The 18,933-nt window shown below is 45.9% G+C and overlaps 1 protein-coding gene across 3 annotated transcripts in view; it reads right to left on the bottom strand.

Annotated features, from left to right (window-relative positions):
* Nucleotides 1-6,574: 6,574 nt before the first annotated feature.
* Nucleotides 6,575-18,933, bottom strand: part of LOC113918524 (myosin VIIA and Rab interacting protein) — a 417,240-nt gene continuing 404,881 nt past the window's right edge. For all 3 annotated transcript variants that reach the window (XM_027587034.2, XM_027587037.2, XM_027587036.2), the window contains exons 13-17: nt 16,242-16,403; nt 11,815-11,919; nt 11,642-11,702; nt 10,019-10,137; nt 6,575-8,814 (exon numbers count right to left, since the gene is read on the bottom strand). In XM_027587034.2, the coding sequence (XP_027442835.1) occupies nt 8,782-8,814; nt 10,019-10,137; nt 11,642-11,702; nt 11,815-11,919; nt 16,242-16,403 (480 nt within the window). In that variant the 3' untranslated portion in view covers nt 6,575-8,781. The remainder of the gene's footprint in view (nt 8,815-10,018; nt 10,138-11,641; nt 11,703-11,814; nt 11,920-16,241; nt 16,404-18,933) is intronic.

Here is an 18,933-nt window from a genome sequence, read left to right as displayed (position 1 = left end):
CTGGGTTACACTAGGGTTCTCCTAGGCTGGGAGGGGTCAGGACCGTCAGAGAGGAGGTGACATTTGAGCCAAGCCTTCTTAAAGAATAGGTAGGGCTTTTCACAGTCAGAGGGAGGCGTTCCAGGGGACCGAATATAATGTGGGAAGACACAGAGTTGAGAAAGGTCTTAGTTTTAATGGTTTGTGACCCACAGAGAGTAAGTGGGGCCCTGCCAGGAGCTGTGATCCAGAATTCCCATACGGTACAGGGCTCTGACAATGCCTGGAATAGGCTTCCCAATGACATTTTAGATCTGTCATTTTAGCATTAGCCAAGATGTATATTTTCTCCTGCAATCAAAGACAGAGTGGAGGCCAGGAGAGCACAATCCTAACTGCTTCAAGTCAAGAAGGTGTGACTTACTCCTTTGTCATCAGACAGTTCAACAATCAACGGGCACCAAGTTGACATTTGGCCAAATGACACCAGTAGAGCCACTGAAGCTCAGACAAGCAGCATTTCAGAATTGCTACTGGACACAGAAAAGCCAATAACAGTGTCATTCAAAGACAGAAAGGAAGGAACCTCGATTCTGCCAGACCGAGGAAAGCAACCCATTCATCACCAGGATGGTTCTACAAAGACCCAAATTACAAATGGGATGGAAATGCTCATTCACAGAGTCTGTTCTCAGCAGAGCATTTGGGACACATGGCCTACATTTATCAGGGCAAAGAATACTTGTCCAGCCTTCCGCTTTTAAAGACTGGCCCTTCCTCAAAGACGGAAATCTTTTTCTGACTTCTGAGTGAGTTTATCATGAAGTGAATACAATAGTAGGGAAGAATACACCAGAAAAGACAGGCTTGAAAAGTGCAAGTTACTGTCATTACAAGAAAACAGGGAGGCATGTTGAAGATGGAAGTGCAACAGAAAATACTTATTACTCCCACTACCTGCAAGTTGCCCTTTTATCTTCAATTAAGTAATGGCCATATTGCTCAGTGAACGACAGTTACATGCCTTTTCATCCTGTCACCTTACTACCTAACACCTCGTGGTTGTGGCCCATCATGGCTCTGGGCCAGCATTGCTCCTTTTCATTTGATACACACAACACATGGTGAAGAACACAGATGGCTCTCGTGGTCTTTAGGCCACCAGGCTCTCAGACCTGCCCCTCCAACCTTCCTGGGCAAGTACAGAATGAGAACTTAGCAAACTTGTTGGGGCTGTCTGGGAAGTGCCAAAGGCATACTCTCCAAATGGCTCTGAGTATAGCAGAATACAGACTCTCCTGGACTCATGGAAGATCTTAAGAGATGACAGATGTGCAGATGTTTGGTGCCCTTTTCCTGCACAAATAGACTGTCCAGAGGTTCTCAGGTTAGCTGGGCTTGGGAACAGCTGAGCCCACCTGGCTGGAGGGCTTTGGGTGCTATAAATCAAGGGAGGCAGAGCAGGATAGAGGGGAGGCTGTTGCCTGGTTCACCTGCCTCTCAATGCCACATGGCTCTTACCTCTCCTAGCAGAGATAAGAGGGTCCATTTGGGTCCACTTCAGAGAACCACAGGGAAACTTGATGGGAAATCCCCACACCTCAAGGCTGCCCATTGAGTCGTTTCTGGACAAAAATAACCTGGTGTCTTTCAGTAGTTCATTAAGATAGTTGGATAGTAAGTGGACATTCCCTCCCTGGGCTAGGGAGGAGAGCAAGGAAGACAGTCAGGATTGACAGAAAGCTTTTCCCTGAAGGGATGGAGCAACACCCATCCCAGGCCAAACCAATAGATTGGGGCTCTCGGGATGACCTCCCCACCTCTGCCCTGCTTTCAGCTGCCCTTCAAGCACTGGGTCAGGTCTTGAGAGTTAGCACTGTCCCTAACAGGACAGGGGTGGGGACCAACTCGAGGGGGAATTTGAGTCATCAGAAGTATACTAGGTTTTCCAACTAGTAGGTGGTCCGATATCACATCTCCCATTAGGAAAAACTGACAATGCATGCTCAAAATAGGTATATTCCATTGTAAATTATTTACATGTCCTCTCATCTATCATATGTTTCATATTGGTAAACTTACTTCCAGATAAAAAATAAGTATAAAGAGAAGTTCTAGCATTTTCTTTCGCCTACCCCCAGCTGACCATCTTTACACCCCATGTGTCGTCTGTACCCCACTTTGGACTACTACTTTAACCGTTAAGTTCTCAAAGTTTTGGCTTTTGGTGGGCAAAGAATAAAGGAGAGGGATCCACTCAGAGAAAAGATGGGTCATGGCTGGGCACATGGGCTGTGTTCAAAGAAGTCAATGAAACGAGTGAGCATCTCAAAGTTTTCCCGCCTTATCGCTGATGGCAAGAAGGGGTGATTGCATCCAAGAACCCTGTGTTAACTCTTGCTCAGCCTGGAGCCCAGCTAAACTAAGCCAAATTTACTGGCATCTACTGGGACCTGCAGGTTGTGAGCCTCTATGGATACAGGGGCTTGTGCTTTTAGATTCTAGGGAGCAGGTGCCTGGACTGTTTATTGCCACCTGGGATTGCCCCACTGCCTCTAGAAGAGGAACAAGGGTGAAGTAAAGGTTTGGGGGTGCCTCCTGCTCCTCCATGTTGGTGTTAAGATTTCTCCTGTGCACTTCAGTGTCTTGAAGATGCTCACTCCCAACCTCTGGCTGGGCATGAGAGGGACTGCTCCCTGTCGCGCATAATCTTCAGTTCAGTCACATGGGCATGGGGCAACCACACGTCCTAGAGCTGGGACCACCTTGGCCATCCTAGATGAACCACATTTGTTTCTAGCACCTGCTCCGTGCTGGGCTCTGTGCAGGATGAATAGAACTCAATTCCTGAAGAAGGTCAGTGCAGGAAGCCTATGCAAACATGCACATGCATGCAGGGCATGTCTTGGTTTGGGTTTTCCCCAAAGGAGACTCTGTACTACTTCAGTACACTGAAGTAGTTCACTCTGAACTACTTCAGTAGTTCCTTGGGGAGGTGACCCCAGGATACGTGCTGAGGGAGGAAGAATGTGAGTAAATGAAGGAAGGGAAAGTCAGAAAAGAGTTGTTAATGAAGAGGGTACCTCTGTGGGTAACTGGCCTCTATCCCACAGGGGGCTCTCTGACGGACTCCACTGAACCTCGGAACCTTGCTGCTCAGGTGCGGCTGGCAACATTGGCATCACCTGGGAGCTTGTTAGAATCGCAGCATTGTGCCCCCCGCCCCCCCCCCCGCCACCTCAGACCCTGCTGAAGCAGAATTTGCACCTTAACATTGGAGAAGCACTACCTTAATGCCTTCATCTTTATCAAACGTTATAGCTTTGATATAAAACATAGTTTTCCATATTGTAGGACTTGATTCTACCAAACTGGGTCCCTCTAAATAACTTCTTTGAGGTTTCTGATGTTTGAAGTGGGTATTAAAGTTTTCTAGCCTCTTGAAATCTGTTTAAAATGCAACTCCATTTACCTGCACTTTGTCATAATTATAACGCAATTGCAGAGACAGAAGTTTCACACAACCAACTGTTCTGTAAAATGCAAATTGTGCATGGGAAATACTTCCCCTGGGAGAAAATGGAGTAGTTGTTGTGAGAAGTTATTTTTAAAATAACACACCAAATGTCTCTTGTGCTTTAGTGTTTTATCAAAAATTTCAATGAATAGAGGACCTTTTGGAAAGATCAATACACATACACACACAGGGCGAGAGCAAGAGCAAGAGAGAGAAAGAGAGAGAGAGCGAGAGGTGCTACATTTTGGGGAAACATGTAAACATAACAGAAATTTCATATATAAATTGTGAAATGTCAAAACCATTTCAGCTCAACACTTTGCTTATCCATCCTTCATATTGGCATGCAATTTTACCATTGATAGCCACTCATCTTCATTTCACCCCCAACAGAAGGATTAATCTAAGGCGATAAAATGCATTTTTCAGGGAGTGAATCAGTTAGTCATTCCTGTGTAATAAACTACTGCCAATCTCAGTGGTTTAAAAGAGGGATGGTTTATTCTTGCTCGTATGTCTAAAGGTTGGTGGGGTGGTTCTGCTGATCTCACTCAGCTGTGCTCAGCTGAGCTTGGCCGCAAGCCACAGGTTGGTTGTCTGGGTCTGTTCCTTGGACAGTGGGCTGCCTGTGGCATGTTCTCAGAATGGCAAAATGTAAATGGACAAACCCAACTCCATAAACATATTTCAAAAAGCCAATTATGTAGCTCTTTCCTACCATCTTATTAGCCAAGGAAGTCATGCGGCCAAGTCCAAACCAAGGGTTGGAGAATGTTTGTGTTCCCCCGCAAGTTCATATGTTGAAACCTAACCCCTCAGGTGATGGCGTAAGGAGTTGGGGCTTTTGGGAGGTGATTGAGTCACGAGGAGCCATCCTCACAATTGGGATTAGTGTGCTTTTAGGAGAGGCTCCAGAGAGATCCCTTGCCTGCTTGCATTCGAGGGCACAGTAAGAAGCTGACAGTCTGCAACAGCTTCCGGCAGCCCCTGGCCATGTTTGCGCCCTGGTCTTGGATTTCCAGCCTCCAGAACTGTGAGAAATAATTTCTGTTGTTTATGAACTGCTCGGTCTCTGGAATTTTGTCAAAGCAGCCCAATGAACTAAGAGAAGTATGTTCCACCAACCATAAGGCAAGTCACATGGCCAAGCCCAACGTCAAGGGTAGTGCGCTCCTCCCAGAGTCAGGGTGGAAATGGAGTGCATATTTTAGAGCAATGATCTTTTTTACTGTTGGTAGGAAGAGTGAGGCACAGCATTTTGCCTAAGTCATGGTGTACATATTTGAATGATTTCTCTTTTTTTAAAGATTTTATTTATTTATTTGACACAGAGAGAGAGAGATAGCGAGAGAGACACCACAAGCAGGGGGAGTGGCAGGCAGAGGGAGAAGCAGGCTCCCCGCTGAGCAGGGACCACAGTGTGGGACTTGATCCCAGGACCCTGGGATCATGACCTGAGCCGAAGGCAGACGCTTAACGACTGAGCCACCCAGGTGCCCCTGAATGATTTCTTGTCCTAAGGAAAAGTACCTATAATATACTATATATACATCTATAATAAATATACCTATAACACTATAGTACCTCTAGTACTCCAGGATTCTGCTGAGTTTCCTCATGGGTTATTTCATTTAACCTTTTTTTTTGTTTTTTTGTTTTTTTTCATTTAACCTTTTAACAACACTAGGAAGATTTTTATAACCCATCTCACATATAAGGCGATAGGCCACAGAGTAAATGTGAAATGGAAAGTCTTAAGAGTAGAGCCTAGTTTTTTCTGGCAGCCTTCAAGTGCTTTGAATATTAGGTCACATTATTATTTATTTATTTTTTGGTCATGGCAAATCAAGCACTAATCTCTTAGGGGAAAATATCATGGCCACACTGTTCCCGTTTACCCCAGAAGCATGAAGAGCTGTAAATTTTCTAGGAGTATAGCTGCCCCTCAGTCTTGATACTCAACTTGTTGGCTCAATAGGTTCTCTTGAATATTCAGATTGACGAGGCAGATTGGTTGCTCAGCAATGCTTTGGGGGCTTCTGGGTTAGAGGTGGAATGCTCCTGCCGCTAGAACGTGACTGGACTGTCTTCACTGTCTTACGTGTCTGGCTGCCCTGTGGGGGTGGGGCCGTGGGGAGGGAGGATGGAGAAACCAGGAATTCCAGCCAGAAAATCCTGCCTGAAGAGGACCTCAGATGGGCCTACTGATGTTTTTCTCCCCCCACCTGAAATGCCTTGTCCACCTAAATGTTAGCTTGTTTGCTTCTAATGCTTAGCAAATACTGTCGTGCCAGGCACTTGAATAGTCATGTAGAGAAAGGTAGACCGAGCGCTGGGGATGACTGGGTGAATCCCATGAATCTGTGTCTTAACAGGTGATTCTGATGCCCACTCAAGTTTGAATACGACCGTCTTAGGCCACCAGGTGGCGAAGGCCCGTGGTTTCCATTCGTGTTATTCTCTCACTCATTTCCAGTCGGAGGAGAGTTCCTACTCCTCCTTGGGGATGGCAACGTCCAGTGTCTGGGCAGGCCGGCCCCAGAGAGCCCACAGTTGCCACTGAACCTGTGAAAGACTCTGGGAGAGTCACAGTCCTGCTTCCTGCATAGCTACCCCGTCCCTGCAGAGACCGGCAGGGGCCTCCCCGCTCATGTGCAGGCTTACCTCCAGGGTCCCAGGGTCCTCAGCCTTGGCACTGTTCACATTTTGCGTGAGATAATTCTCGGTTGCGGGTGGCTATGCGTTGTAGGATGTTTAGCAGCATCCCCGGCCACTATCCACTATATGCCAGTAGCAACCCCCCACCAAGTTATGACAATCAGAAAGGTCTCCTGAGGGATAAACCCACACTGCTCCCCTCCTGCCCCCTGCTTTGAGAACTGCTGGTCTTATACTGGGGAATTCTGCTCTCAGGACAATGAGTAATGGAGAAGCAAGTGGTGTAACTGGAAAGAATGGGGGTGGGGGGCAACAGTAGCTTTGAATGTCGGTAGCTTTGAACAGTAGCTTTGAACGTTCTTTCCCTGTCCCCTCTGCACTCAGTCCTTCCCAACCCAAACAACCACACACCCACAGACATTATTTTTCATAAATGACTTTTACTTCTTTATCATTTCTCTTGACAGTAATTCTTGGCAATATGCACATAACATGAAGGCAAGCATAACTTTCAGAAGTCATCAAAGATATGGTCCTATTGTCCTCATTTTCTTAAACCATTAAAATATTTTCCTTTATAAAAATTAATCTAAATATAAATATTGACACCAAAGATCAAAATCACTTGATGACAAAATAATTCTTCTGAAACTATAACATATGCTTATGGTTTTTAATAGTAAATTAAATCTTTGCACTTATTTGGCACAAGGAAACCTTTATAAAATTTCAAATGCCATAGAGCAGGGTTCTTCTTTTTTTTGTTTTTGTTTTTGTTTTTTTGCAAGGCTTACACAGTACACGTTTTTGTCAAAGAAAACTGAATATTTTAACACTGTAACACAACAATAGTTGCTTTTCATGCCTCTTAAAGAAAACATTCTATTTGGAACTCAGATCTTTTTTTGTTGTGTTTTTAAAAATTTGTCTGCTTTGAGTCACACCAACAGAACAAAGAGCCAAAGACTTAGTTTATTTCAAAGGAGTCATTTCTGTGGGATAACACATACACAGCATCAGCAGGGAGCATCACTGGAAGATAGGCAGACCCCCATCAGGAAGGAGTCATAACACACATCTCAGCAGCAAATCAGGTCTGGGAATGTGTGTAGCAGCAAAAGAATGTAGAAGTTGAAACAAACACGGAGTGAGGCTTTTGTGGGGCATTCCAATTAGCCTTAGTTTCAAGGTGTGACTTTGGCAAACTAATCTCTCTGGTCCCCTCCGTTTCCAAATCTGAAAAATGGGGATACCTACCAAAGAGGGTTGCTCTAACGATGAAAAGTAGAAGGAATTGCCTCCCTGAAAGCAATCACTTAATGAATTTCGGTCAAACTTGCCTCCCATCATTTGCTTCCTTAGATTCAGAATGTCTCAGGGACAGATTTAAGAAAGGTTGCAAATGCTCAATTCACTGTGCGAAATTCCATTCCATTTGCCTTTATAAACACACTCTACGTACGGAGTCATGCATTTGAGACCACCAACGTGCAGCTCGTGTCAGCTCTTGTGTCCATTAAATTCAGTTTATCCTTGCTTTTTTCATGCCTGTAAGTTTTCCCAAGGCGATTCTTTAACCAGGTTTACCTTTCAGGTCATTCTACTTCTTTTGCTGAATATTTATTGGGAAATAAATTTTGGAGGACAACATTTTCTCACGTGGTTATTGTCTGCAAGAATCCATTTACCTAAACCCCATTAGACACGGCCGCGCAGTCGTTGCTAACCCGCATCATGTGGATTCCGGACAGCGCCCTAAAGTTAAGTCAGTGTTGAGGCTTTCTCAAGCTCCCCTCCCCTTCAGAGTGCGGAAACTGTCAGTAACTCCAGGGAAGAGCCCTGAATTCTCAATGAGACCTTGTTTCAGATAGACCTGGCCATGGCGTGGGTGAGGCCAAGCTTTCCATTTCGTGGCTTGTGATGGCAAAGCGATGGGAATGACTGGTTGACTGGTTATGCCCGGAGGATGGGGGTGGAGGGGGGGAGGGGGTTGGAACTTCCCGGGAAGGAGGTGGCCAAAGGGAGACCTGCATGCTCGCCCGGGTGCACGCTCTCCAAATGGGACAGTCCCGATGGTTCACTACGGCGGGGCATTTGCACTTTTTTGCCTTAGCGCTTGGGGGACAAAGATGCTTGTGAGAGATAAGAACTGATGGTGAATTAAATGATAATACCCATCTCCCTTCCTTCCGCCCCCCACCCCCCAACTGTTTTCCTTTGGACAAATAACTGTTGACACGTACTTCTAGTTGAATCAGAGGGACCAAAAAAAAAAAAAAAAAGAGAGAGAGAGAGAGAGAGATCTTAAAGACAACAGAGTAGCAAAGCGGACAGGGAAAAGATGCATCTTGTGCACACGGAGCTCTGCTGTTGGAAACCCGCGGCGCGGCTGGCTGTCTCGGATCCCCCTGCGAGCCTAAGGCAGAGCGCGGGCAGGACCGCAGTGCGCAAGTCCGGGACTGCTTTCTGGGTGAGGTATCGGGACAGCCCTGGGCAGCGGCGCACCGTGGCCTCCCCCACGCCCTCTCCACGGGTGGGAATCCGTACAGTATTCGATGGCTGTTGGGTCAAGGCACTGTCGTGTACGGCCGGAGGCAGTGGGTCACTGGCAGTGGAGTCCCGGGGCGCTAATACGTCACAGCCGACTCCGGAGCGGGCTCCTGCGGGGAGACATGAGTGCGCCGTCCCTGCTCCAGACTCGATCCCCCCCCACCCCCAGCCCCACGCCCCCCAAAAAGAGCGAACAACTCAGGGGCATTTACTACCCTCACAATGTCACGTGGCCACCACCTCTATCCAGTTTCCAAAGCCTACCAAAACCTCTTACCCGTCAAGTGGTGTCTTCCTCTGGCCCCTCCCCCACAGCCCTTGGCGACCACTAATCTCTGTTCTCTCTCTCTCTGAAAGGTAATGTTTATAACTATTTTATTTATAACAGATTCCTTCCCTGGCCCTAATGGTCTGCCCTTTTAAGTGCGATAAATGCAGCGTTTTAGCTCTTTTAAAGTAACTGCCTGGAGCAAAGTAATTGGACTTGAAAAGGTCAGGGGTCATGGCTGAGCAGTGAAGAAAAAGCAGTGGGCAGGCTGTTGCCACTCGGTAACCCCAAAGGGCATGGCCACCATTATGCCATTACTTGGGGTTCCTGCACTCAGGGTACAGGGACCATGAGGGGGAGGAAGGGGAAGGGAGGGATGGGTGATGTGTAAAAGGCAACAGAGTAAACTTGCCCTTGCTTCAGTCTTGTCACCCTGCACCCCCCCCCCCCGCCTCTGCCTTCAGCATAATGGTACCACTGAGGCAGTTTAGCTGGATTAGCCCTTCCCATAGAAGCAGCACCTAGCATAGGTAGCTGTTTGGTCAAACGATCCATTAGCCCTCTTTACAGGCTCTCCGGAGTTTGTGCAAATTATCTCCTGTCCCTTCCTTTGCATGTAGGGGCAGCTGTTGACTTTTTTTCAGGAACGCAATAAGTAATTAATGGCTAACAAGAAATTTAAGGAAGAGTGAACATGGATCAAAAACAGGATAAAAACTCTGACACCTCAACCAGACCTTACATTCTTATGTACGCATTTTTAGTTCTCGCATATCAAACCCTACAAGGAACGGGATATATAGTTGTGAGGATGTATCCACATATCAAAGAGGTTAGCAATACCAGGTAGGGTGCTCATCACTTCTCACTGCACACCCCCCACCCCGTTTCCCATACTCCCCCCGCTTCCCCAACCAACAGACTGTGAGATCATGCAGGAAGGATGCTTCCTGGGCCTCTGATGGGGGAGCTGCGGACAGAAGGGCTAAAGAATGGAGGCCCCATCTACAGTGCAAGCGATGGGCATTGAGACACAGCTGAGTTACCATCAAATCCTTGGTGGTGCTTTTCCTTTCATTAGTCCTGTTTGTCGAGGCGCCTTGGAGAATGAAGTTGCGGTTAAATGTTTTCATGGTGGTCACTGAAGATGACTCCATGTTTTCAGCTAAAAGGAAACAAATAGAAATAAGTGATAACCAGAAGCTGGGCTGAGTGTTGAGGAAGAAAGACCAGGTGTCCCCATGACCCAGATTTTGGTTCTAGATTTGGCATCTCATTCCAGTCCACAGGTCTGACTGCAGAAGCTTTTAATTTTGTGTTTATTTTTATGATATGCACCAAACAAATTCAAGAATCATTTATGGCTTTCCAGGAAAGGGTAGCTTGGAGATAATCTACCATAGTTCATAAATTCTTTTTTTTTTAAGTAGGCTCCACGCCCAGCATGGAGCCCAATACAGGGCTTGAATTCATGACCCTGAGATCAAGACTTGAGTTGAGATCAAGAGTCGGATGCCTAACCGACTGAGCCACCCAGGTGCGCCGTCTATAGTTCATAAATTTTTATTTGCGATTCTGGAATATAAAAGGCTCTAAAAGTTGTAAATCCGTAAAACTTTGGGGCCCAAACTGTCCAATGGCAAAACCTGACTTACATTGACATATGGCCATTTAAAATCCTTGTCCATCCCACCGAGAGTAAACATTCTCTTGTTAATGTGTTTATCAGATGCTTCCCCAGACACCACGGGGAGGGGGCTGTTAGGAATGATACTATACATGTACCATAGTACCTTTCTAATGTCCAAGACATTCTGAAACATATACTTATCCAAGGGTTTCAAATAAGGGACCATGGATCTGTAATACATTGTAATTGTATGGGGCTTTATGGATTCAATAAATGCTGAACAAAGAATGATGGAGCCAAGACTCAAACATATCTTCTGACTGTCTACTCTTCTGATCTGTAGACCTAAGTCCTAGTTTGGTACCATCATATATGGCTCCTGAATCCGGGGAAATTGTTGAAGACGCCCAGTGGAGGAGGGGGACAACACCAGCATCGCTGGAATCCCCTGTGGGTTGTGCATTGTGTTAGATGCCTCTGATGCCCTGCCCACATTTCCCTGACATCACCACACATTCTGGCATCCAGCACCTTCCAAAAGCGTGCTTCTGCAAGCACCGTCACTCTCTCTCGGCTCATGCATGGGATGGGGTAGAAGTACCAGGGAATTAATGCCTCCCCCCAGTGAATGTCAGGGGCTGATAGCTGAGAGTTGAAATCCTCATTTTCCTATTCTTTGGGCAGGAAACTCTGAAGTGCAATCGATGCTATCTCCCTGAAGTCCTCAGGTGGGAGTTAGCCTCATTTGCCCAGAGAAATTAACTATGAATTAAATTGCACTGCATTGACTTAATTTCCTTCCCTGAATCATTTCTTGCTTCTCCTACCAGTGTGTCTTGGAATCACTTCCCAAATCCCATCCTTGTCCTGGGGTCTGCTTCTTAGGGGGATTCAAGTCAAGATAAAATTCTTCACAAGAGCACTTCTGGGTGAGAACTCCCCATTAGGTCTGGTCGTCAAACTCAAATCACTGAATCACTCAAAGTAAGTAAGTCAGGCTTAATTCTTTGGTAGCTCTGTGGTTTTACTGTAAGCACACCTTTCACTGGTGGGGCAGGCAGTTTCCTCCTCTGCTGCCTTGATGTGTCGATGGTTTGTACCTACAAACAGAACACAGCAGTCAACACACCTTTGCAAAGCCAAAGATATTTTATCTTCTAAATTTTCCAGGTCGTGCAATATTCCAACAGAGGAAGTGAGGGACAAACACACCTGGTTCCTTTGCTTCTGATCTCGTTTTCTTGTGAGGCGCACACACGGTGCTATGTTTAATCCTGCAATGGTCAGGGCTGAAATCCGGCTCTCGATATCAGAGATCTTAATGCAACAGAAAGAATCAGTAGGGGAAAAGCACAGGTGGGGGGAATCTTTGTTAAAAGTGACAGGAATCTATAATGAACAAATCTGCTTTGATGTATGCTCATTCATTCATTCATTCAACTTCTTTTTTTTTTTAAAGATTTTATTTTATTTTATTTTTTTAAAGATTTTATTTATTTATTTGAGAGAGAGAGAATGAGAGATAGAGAGCATGAGAAGGAAGAGGGTCAGAGGGAGAAGCAGACTCCCCGCTGAGCAGGGAGCCCAATGTGGGACTCCATCCCGGGACTCCAGGATCATGACCTGAGCCGAAGGCAGTCGCTTGACCAACTGAGCCACCCAGGCGCCCAAGATTTTATTTTTTTAAGTAATTTCTACACTCAATGTGGGGCTCAAACTCACAACCCCGAGGTCAAGAGTCGCATGCTCCACCGACTGAGCCAGCCAGGTGCCCCTCATTCATTCAACTTCTACCAAGCCCTTCTCTATCTAGTGCTGTAGTAAGAAAATAAAACACAGGCCTTCCTTTGTGAATTTAAATGTCTAGTTTGATAGCTCTAGAGTATATCAACACCCTTGTCAGGGATATATCTCTAGAGATAAGTAGAAGCCCTGGGCATGATGGGAACCGTGGCCCATCATGGGTGGGGAGAGGGGAAGGAGGTGATCAGGAAGGCTTCCAGAGTGAGCCACACCTGATGAGAGCCTTGAAAGGCAAGTATGATTTATAGGTCCTTCTTTGTTCTACTCCATGAACCAAAACCACAGCACCAACTCTTAGGAGGGAGGCCCACCAGTCCCTGGTTCAAGTCCATTTCTTTCATTAAAAGGACAAGTGCCTTGAGAAACTCTCTCTTCTCTCTGGGCATCAGTTTCCTCCACTATAACATCAGAAGATCAGAGAGAGTTCAGATTACGTTTCAAGAGTCTTAAGGCAAATACAGAGAGCAAGAGCCCAGTCAGTGCCCAGAAAGAACCCTAACCCATCCATGTCCCCAGGGATGAAGAAGACATAGTCTCTGCTCTTAGAAATTAATTAATATGTGCTATCACCATGCTAAGCATTTTAAATAGGTGAACTCATTCATAAACCTATGACAGAGGTACCATTCTCTTGGTTCTATAGATGAGGAATCTGTGGCTCAGAGGGATAAGTAACAGAGCCAACATTTCACAGCTGGTCTGGGGCAGAGCTCCAAATTCCTGCCAGTCCTCATGCTCTTGCCACACTGCCACATTCTAAGAGGATCTGCCAAGGCCCGGCATGGGGGACATGGGAAGAGGCGGGAACAGGCTGGTGGTGGAGGGGGGAGATGGGGGTCACAGCTGTCCTGTGATCTCTGGACACAGCCTGAGTGTTGCCAGGGCATCAGACAGGGAACCCGAAAGTCGGCCAGCAGCCAGTGTGTGTGGCCCCTGAGGTCTCTGCCACCTCCCCCATCCCTCCGTTCTCTTGAGCTGCTCAGAACAAATTCAGATTCTGCTGTCATTTACTGAGGACCTCTTCGGACAAAGCTTATTGGGACAGATGTTACAGAAGTGCAGAGAGAAGGACTGAAGGGTCGGTGAATATGGGAGCTGCTTCCCCTCGCCCCAAGCGCAGGTAGTCTTGGTCAGAAGAGGAAGATGCGGAGGGCGGAGGCCAAGGCTGTGGCAACTGGTGAAATACTCCAAGCTGTCCAGCAGCCAGCTCCCAGGGGAGACACCGTGCAGCCCCTGCCCCTCCCTGGCCCCCAGATGCCTTCTTGTTCTGACTCCTCAAATTTCAAATTGAAAGCTGCATTCCTTTGGCTTATAGACCAGTAACCTGCACAGGCCCCTGAGAAAGGTTGCAGGCTAAACTTTTATCAGTCATGTGCAGCTGGTGTGGATTAGATGCCCATGTTCTTTCCTGCAAGCAGTTTTGATGGAAGGCCTTGCTTGGCAGGCCTTGGGAGAGAGGTCACTGGGAGAGCAAGCTGCTCGCCTCCTGATTTGCTGACTGGCAGGCTGTGGAATAAGAAGGGGTTAAGTTTTTGCGTTTTAGTTCATAGGGCAAAGGCCAGAGAAAGAGGAAAGGAGGCTACTGAGGGCTGATTTTGCCTACAGTTTGCTCTCTCTCTCTTATCTATCTACCTAGTTATGTTCCACTTCATTCCTAAGACTGCATACCCAGTGATCCTTACACTTGCTAGAGGGGATGACAAATTCAGGTCTGAGTTTCCTGGGAGCCAAAGCAAAGAGATCAGTGTAGGATTCTATGTCCACAAGACAAAGACCCCAGTGCTCAGAAGAACAGTTTTTCCTGATACTGAGAGTTAAGAGAGACCTTCCCCAGGAAGCTCACAGAGATGATGCTGCATGATACAGTGGACAGCACAGTAGCACACCCCCCACCCCATGGGTCATCCTGCAATCTCCCAAAGCACCGGGCAATCCTGTGCCAAGGGTAAGCTCCAAAGTGAGAGAGTCCCTAGAGTCTGACCTAATCCAAGAACAAGTTTAGCGTATCTACCCTCCTCAGTGGGGACAACTTGGGATGAAACAGACAACAGGGAGCACGAAGCTTCATTCTCTGGTGGCAGGCAGGCAGTAGGGGGAGTCTCCATGGTCCTGAGGAGTCCCACATTGTGAAGATCCATAAAACTGAAGGCAGTGTTGACAACCTCCCTTGCAAATTAAGGACTACAGTTTGTAAGTGGATATGTGTCTGATGGCAGGACCAGCACATTTCTCAGAAAACCACACAGCACAGACTGGTGAAGAATGTGGCTGTGAGGTCAGAAAGACAGGTTCAAGTCCTGGCTTCATTACTCTTAAGCTATTTGACCTTGGCAAGTGGTTTAACCTCCCTGAGCTCAGGCTCCCTAGAAATAAAAGGGGAAAATAACAGTAGCTATGTTATGGAGTTGCTGAAAGGATTAATTACAATAATGAGGTCAGGTGTTGAGTACAACTCGTGGCACCAAGTAAGGCTCACTGAACACTAGGTATTATTGATAACATTACTGTCACATTAAAAAATGTATAAAGACTAGGCACATTCAAACACATAGAACATGGGCATTTTGGACTCCAGGATTTTCTGCCATAAAACATGGCTCCAGTAATTTAAGACTAGAAATATCTAGAGCAGGAATAACTATCAAGTAAAACCCTGCCAAACACCCATAAATGATATTACTTCCTGCTAAACCACTCAAGAAGTATTTGCTGCAAAGTATACCCCCAGAAAACAAATGATTTGATTCTACTGTATATAATTTTGATCATAAATTGATTAAATGTTGGGTGGAAACCAACATTCCATTTCTGGAAAATAATTTGTACTTGAGGAGAGATGGTTTTCAGCCATTCTTGTTGATAATGAATAGTCGACAGCGCTATGTGCAATGAGACCATTCCTAGCCTGCAGCATTAACTCATCCACAGGGTGGAGAATGGGTGCCCTCACATTCTCTAGAGTGCTTAATGCTGCCAGTAGTGGTAGGGATTTTTGACTCTCTAAAACAAACATATTTATTTAAAAAATAATTACCACTCGAGATCATCATCTTCTCTATCCATAGGTGGTTTCCATTGACCCCAGGTCCCCTAGGATGCAGTTTTAAGATGCAAGGTCTGTAGAAATATCACTGAACCAGAGAGGTCTATACTGAGCGTATACCATAGAGACCAGCATGTCTCATGGACCCCAGTCTGAGAATCAGCGACTTAGTCCACAGTCCATTCTGATCCAGAGTCAGAGGCCATGGGAATACCCATGAAAGCTTCAAACTAGTGTCTTCACAAAGTTACAAATAGCATCATTTCAGTTCTGGATCGGCCATATCTAAATCATGCAAAATATTGGTCTGAGAAATCCACACTTTTAATTTCATTCATTTATTCACCTCATTTTTATGGAGTGCCAAACCCATGTCCAGTATTATGGTAGGCACTGGAGTTACTGTGCTAAGCTAGGCAGCTGTAGTCTTGTCCTCATGGGGCTTTTAGTGTATAGAGGGGGAAACTGGCATCAAGTAAGTCATCAACCATGTGATCAAGGTTAGGGAAGGATGGTCTCGGGATGGAATGGGGATCTATTTGGCCAGGAGACCCACCTGTGGGTCAGGGAATTTGTCCAAGAGGAAGGTGTCATAGGTTTAAAGAGAAATCTGATATATTATCAAGGCTGTCATTTTCAAAAAGGAGGGTCCTTTTGGTGGAACCCACCCAAAAGGTCCGTGCAAGCACACTACAGAACTGATAGAAAGGCTCTGCAATCATTCTTGTGGAAGATGGGGTGCCCTCTCCCCTTTCATGATGGTGCTCCATCTGTGCAGAGAGGGAGTTCTTACCTGGAGCTCAGCATGGTGGACCTGGGCTGCTGCCGTGGCCACCTGGTCCTCCAGATCTGCCAGTTCGGTCTCATCGGTGCCACTGTGGATGCAGCGGGCGGCACCCTCCAGTTCATTCAGCTGGCCTTCCAGTCCGTACACGGTGCCTGCTGCCAGGTACACCTGCGGAGGAGGTGCAGCTTCTGAGCTCAGGTTTTGGAACTGGGACCGGGGGTGGGGGGTCCTTTCAGGGCACCTTGGTAATTCAGGGCAGTGAGAGAGAACCAGGCTCAGCACTGGGGGAAAAGTCAGGGAATGCCCCCATTTATAAACATTCTTCACACTGAAATGGTAGCATGAGGTCTTACCACCCCCTCACTGTCAACCACACCTACCCCCCAAACTTTCCTGCAAGAAAAAGCAACTTTTTTTTTAAAGATTTTATTTATTTATTTGACAGAGAGAGAGACAGCGAGAGAGGGAACACAAGCAGGGGGAGTGGGAGAGGGAGAAGCAGGCTTTCCCCGAGCAGGGAGCCCGACGTGGGGCTTGATCCCAGGACCCTGGGATCCTGACCTGAGCCGAAGGCTGACGCTTAACAACTGAGCCACCCAAGCGCCCTGAAAAAGCAACTTCTAAGTCTTTAAAATATGATAAAATTGTCCAAAGGACATGGCGTCAGCTACATAAATTGTAAATTTGTCGAGTGACTGTAACAACCATAGTGCCAAGACAGAAGACACAAAGAGAAACTCATGATGTGATTTTTCCAAGAAAAATCTTGGTTGGCATTTGGCAACTGAAAAAAATCCAGAAAGCATAAAAGAGATGAAATTAATTTAAAACAATGACACATTTTGAGTGAATTATCTCTGATTGATGACCTTCGGCTTGCTTGAAGCAGGCTAAGAGCATTAAGATGAACCTGCAATGTGTAGTAGGAAAACAGTTTATTTCTTAGAAAATTGTGCGATGTTGAAAGAAACAAGACAGTTTTTTAAGAGCCTTTGAAAATTAAAGAGAAAATCAGACAAAGGGAATAATCTGAGGAAAAATTAAAGGCAGAAAAATTTGACTCATGAGTTTATAAGGCGATTGCCGTAAAAAGGGGCAAACAGTAGGTACAATCGTTGGAATAATTCACACTGAGGGATACCGGCCAGGGTGAGCGAAACAAATGTCCTTCAGCCTAAATAGTAATGTGATGCAACAACCAACTACACGGAACGAGATTGATCCAAAGAAGCTAATTACTTAACGAGAGGTTTTTGAAATTTAATCAACATATGTAAAGCTCTAAACATGTAATCACAGCAATTTAGAGTCGATCTGAATGAAAACACACGGTCACACACGGCTCTTTTAACTTGAGTTAAAAATAAAACTGTTAGGATAAGCCAAGAGCTTGTGCACACAAGTCATGCCAAGTGTTTTGTACTGAGCAATGCCGAGTGTTTTTGAGGAGGGGAATAACGCTGAGGTGCTCCTACCCTGTCAGTTCCTTGGCCTGATTCACGCATCTGCATTAAAACTGGCAATTTTACAAGACATTTCAAAGTGGAGCAAAGGCAGGGGCAGGTTTGATGAATGTGCATTTGTGCCTCGCCAGGCATGATGAACTGGGTTGGGGGAGCTTCCCTCAGGGACTGACACAGGGGACGCCATGTTAAGTGATTCGTCAGTCAGAGAGGGGGCCTCGAAGCAAATGTCCACCGACAACTGCCATAGTTCAGTCGGCCCTTAGTTTTATCCTTCTTTGCCATATGCAAGGATCAGAGAACTTCTGTTTCTAAAAGATCCTCACAGTTAATGTAAGACATTTATTCTTTGTCTTGAAAACAAGATACGCTTAGTTGTTTGTCACACGAAGGAAATGATGGATATTTCAAAGGGGGAGAAAACATTAAAAATTTGTGTCTTAAAAGTTTTGAAGTTGAAAACTTCTCTTCAGAGGGGAAGAAACTTGAGAAAAGAGAGAGGGAGGGAGAGACAAGGAGAGACGATAAAAAAATGTATTTGATAAGATAATTTAAAATAAAGACTTACAGGGTTGCACAATGAAACAAAATCTGGAATGATTATGTAACCAAACGAATAATCTCAGTGAGTGTGGCAATGGGGTTAAACATAACTTGTCACAACTTTGGTCTCAGGAACCTTGATTTTTCCAGAACACACAAAACTCAACATCATTACATCATACAGCTGTGTCATCCTAATAGTCTCTTGTTTTGTCTTCAACATGGTCATCTGCTAATGTTCTTTGTTTTCTCTGCCAAATCAAAACAATATGAACTAGTTCCAAGCCCTCAGCAAGGCCAGAATGTTCATCTTTTACTCCGTGTTCCCTGAAAGTGGGCTTTGCTGGCACGAGGGGGGAAGGGAAGGTTCCCTTGCTCGTGGCAGTCCCTGAGGTGGGTGCTATTATCATGACCATCTTAAAGAGGAGAACATTTGGTCCTGGAAGGTGAGTGACTTCCCCAGGCCTCGAAGCTAGGAAGTGATGGAGTTGGGATTTGAGCTCCCGGGGGCTGATGTCAGATCCCATGACTTTATCCATCCTGCCCTGTGATGCCCTGATACTTAATCTCATTTGCACCGTTATGACCTTTTACATTTGAAACTCTGACCTAATGGTACTCGAGTTATTGTGGTTATAGATCAACCTGACGTTCGTTCTGTTGCTGGGGGTGAAATAACACAAGTTAACATG

Source organism: Zalophus californianus, chromosome 1 (genome assembly GCF_009762305.2).
Source record: "Zalophus californianus isolate mZalCal1 chromosome 1, mZalCal1.pri.v2, whole genome shotgun sequence".
NCBI classification, from domain to species: domain Eukaryota; kingdom Metazoa; phylum Chordata; class Mammalia; order Carnivora; family Otariidae; genus Zalophus; species Zalophus californianus.
The sequence above is the reverse complement of the archived record's forward strand: the minus strand, read 5'-3'. Positions and strand labels throughout refer to the sequence as shown.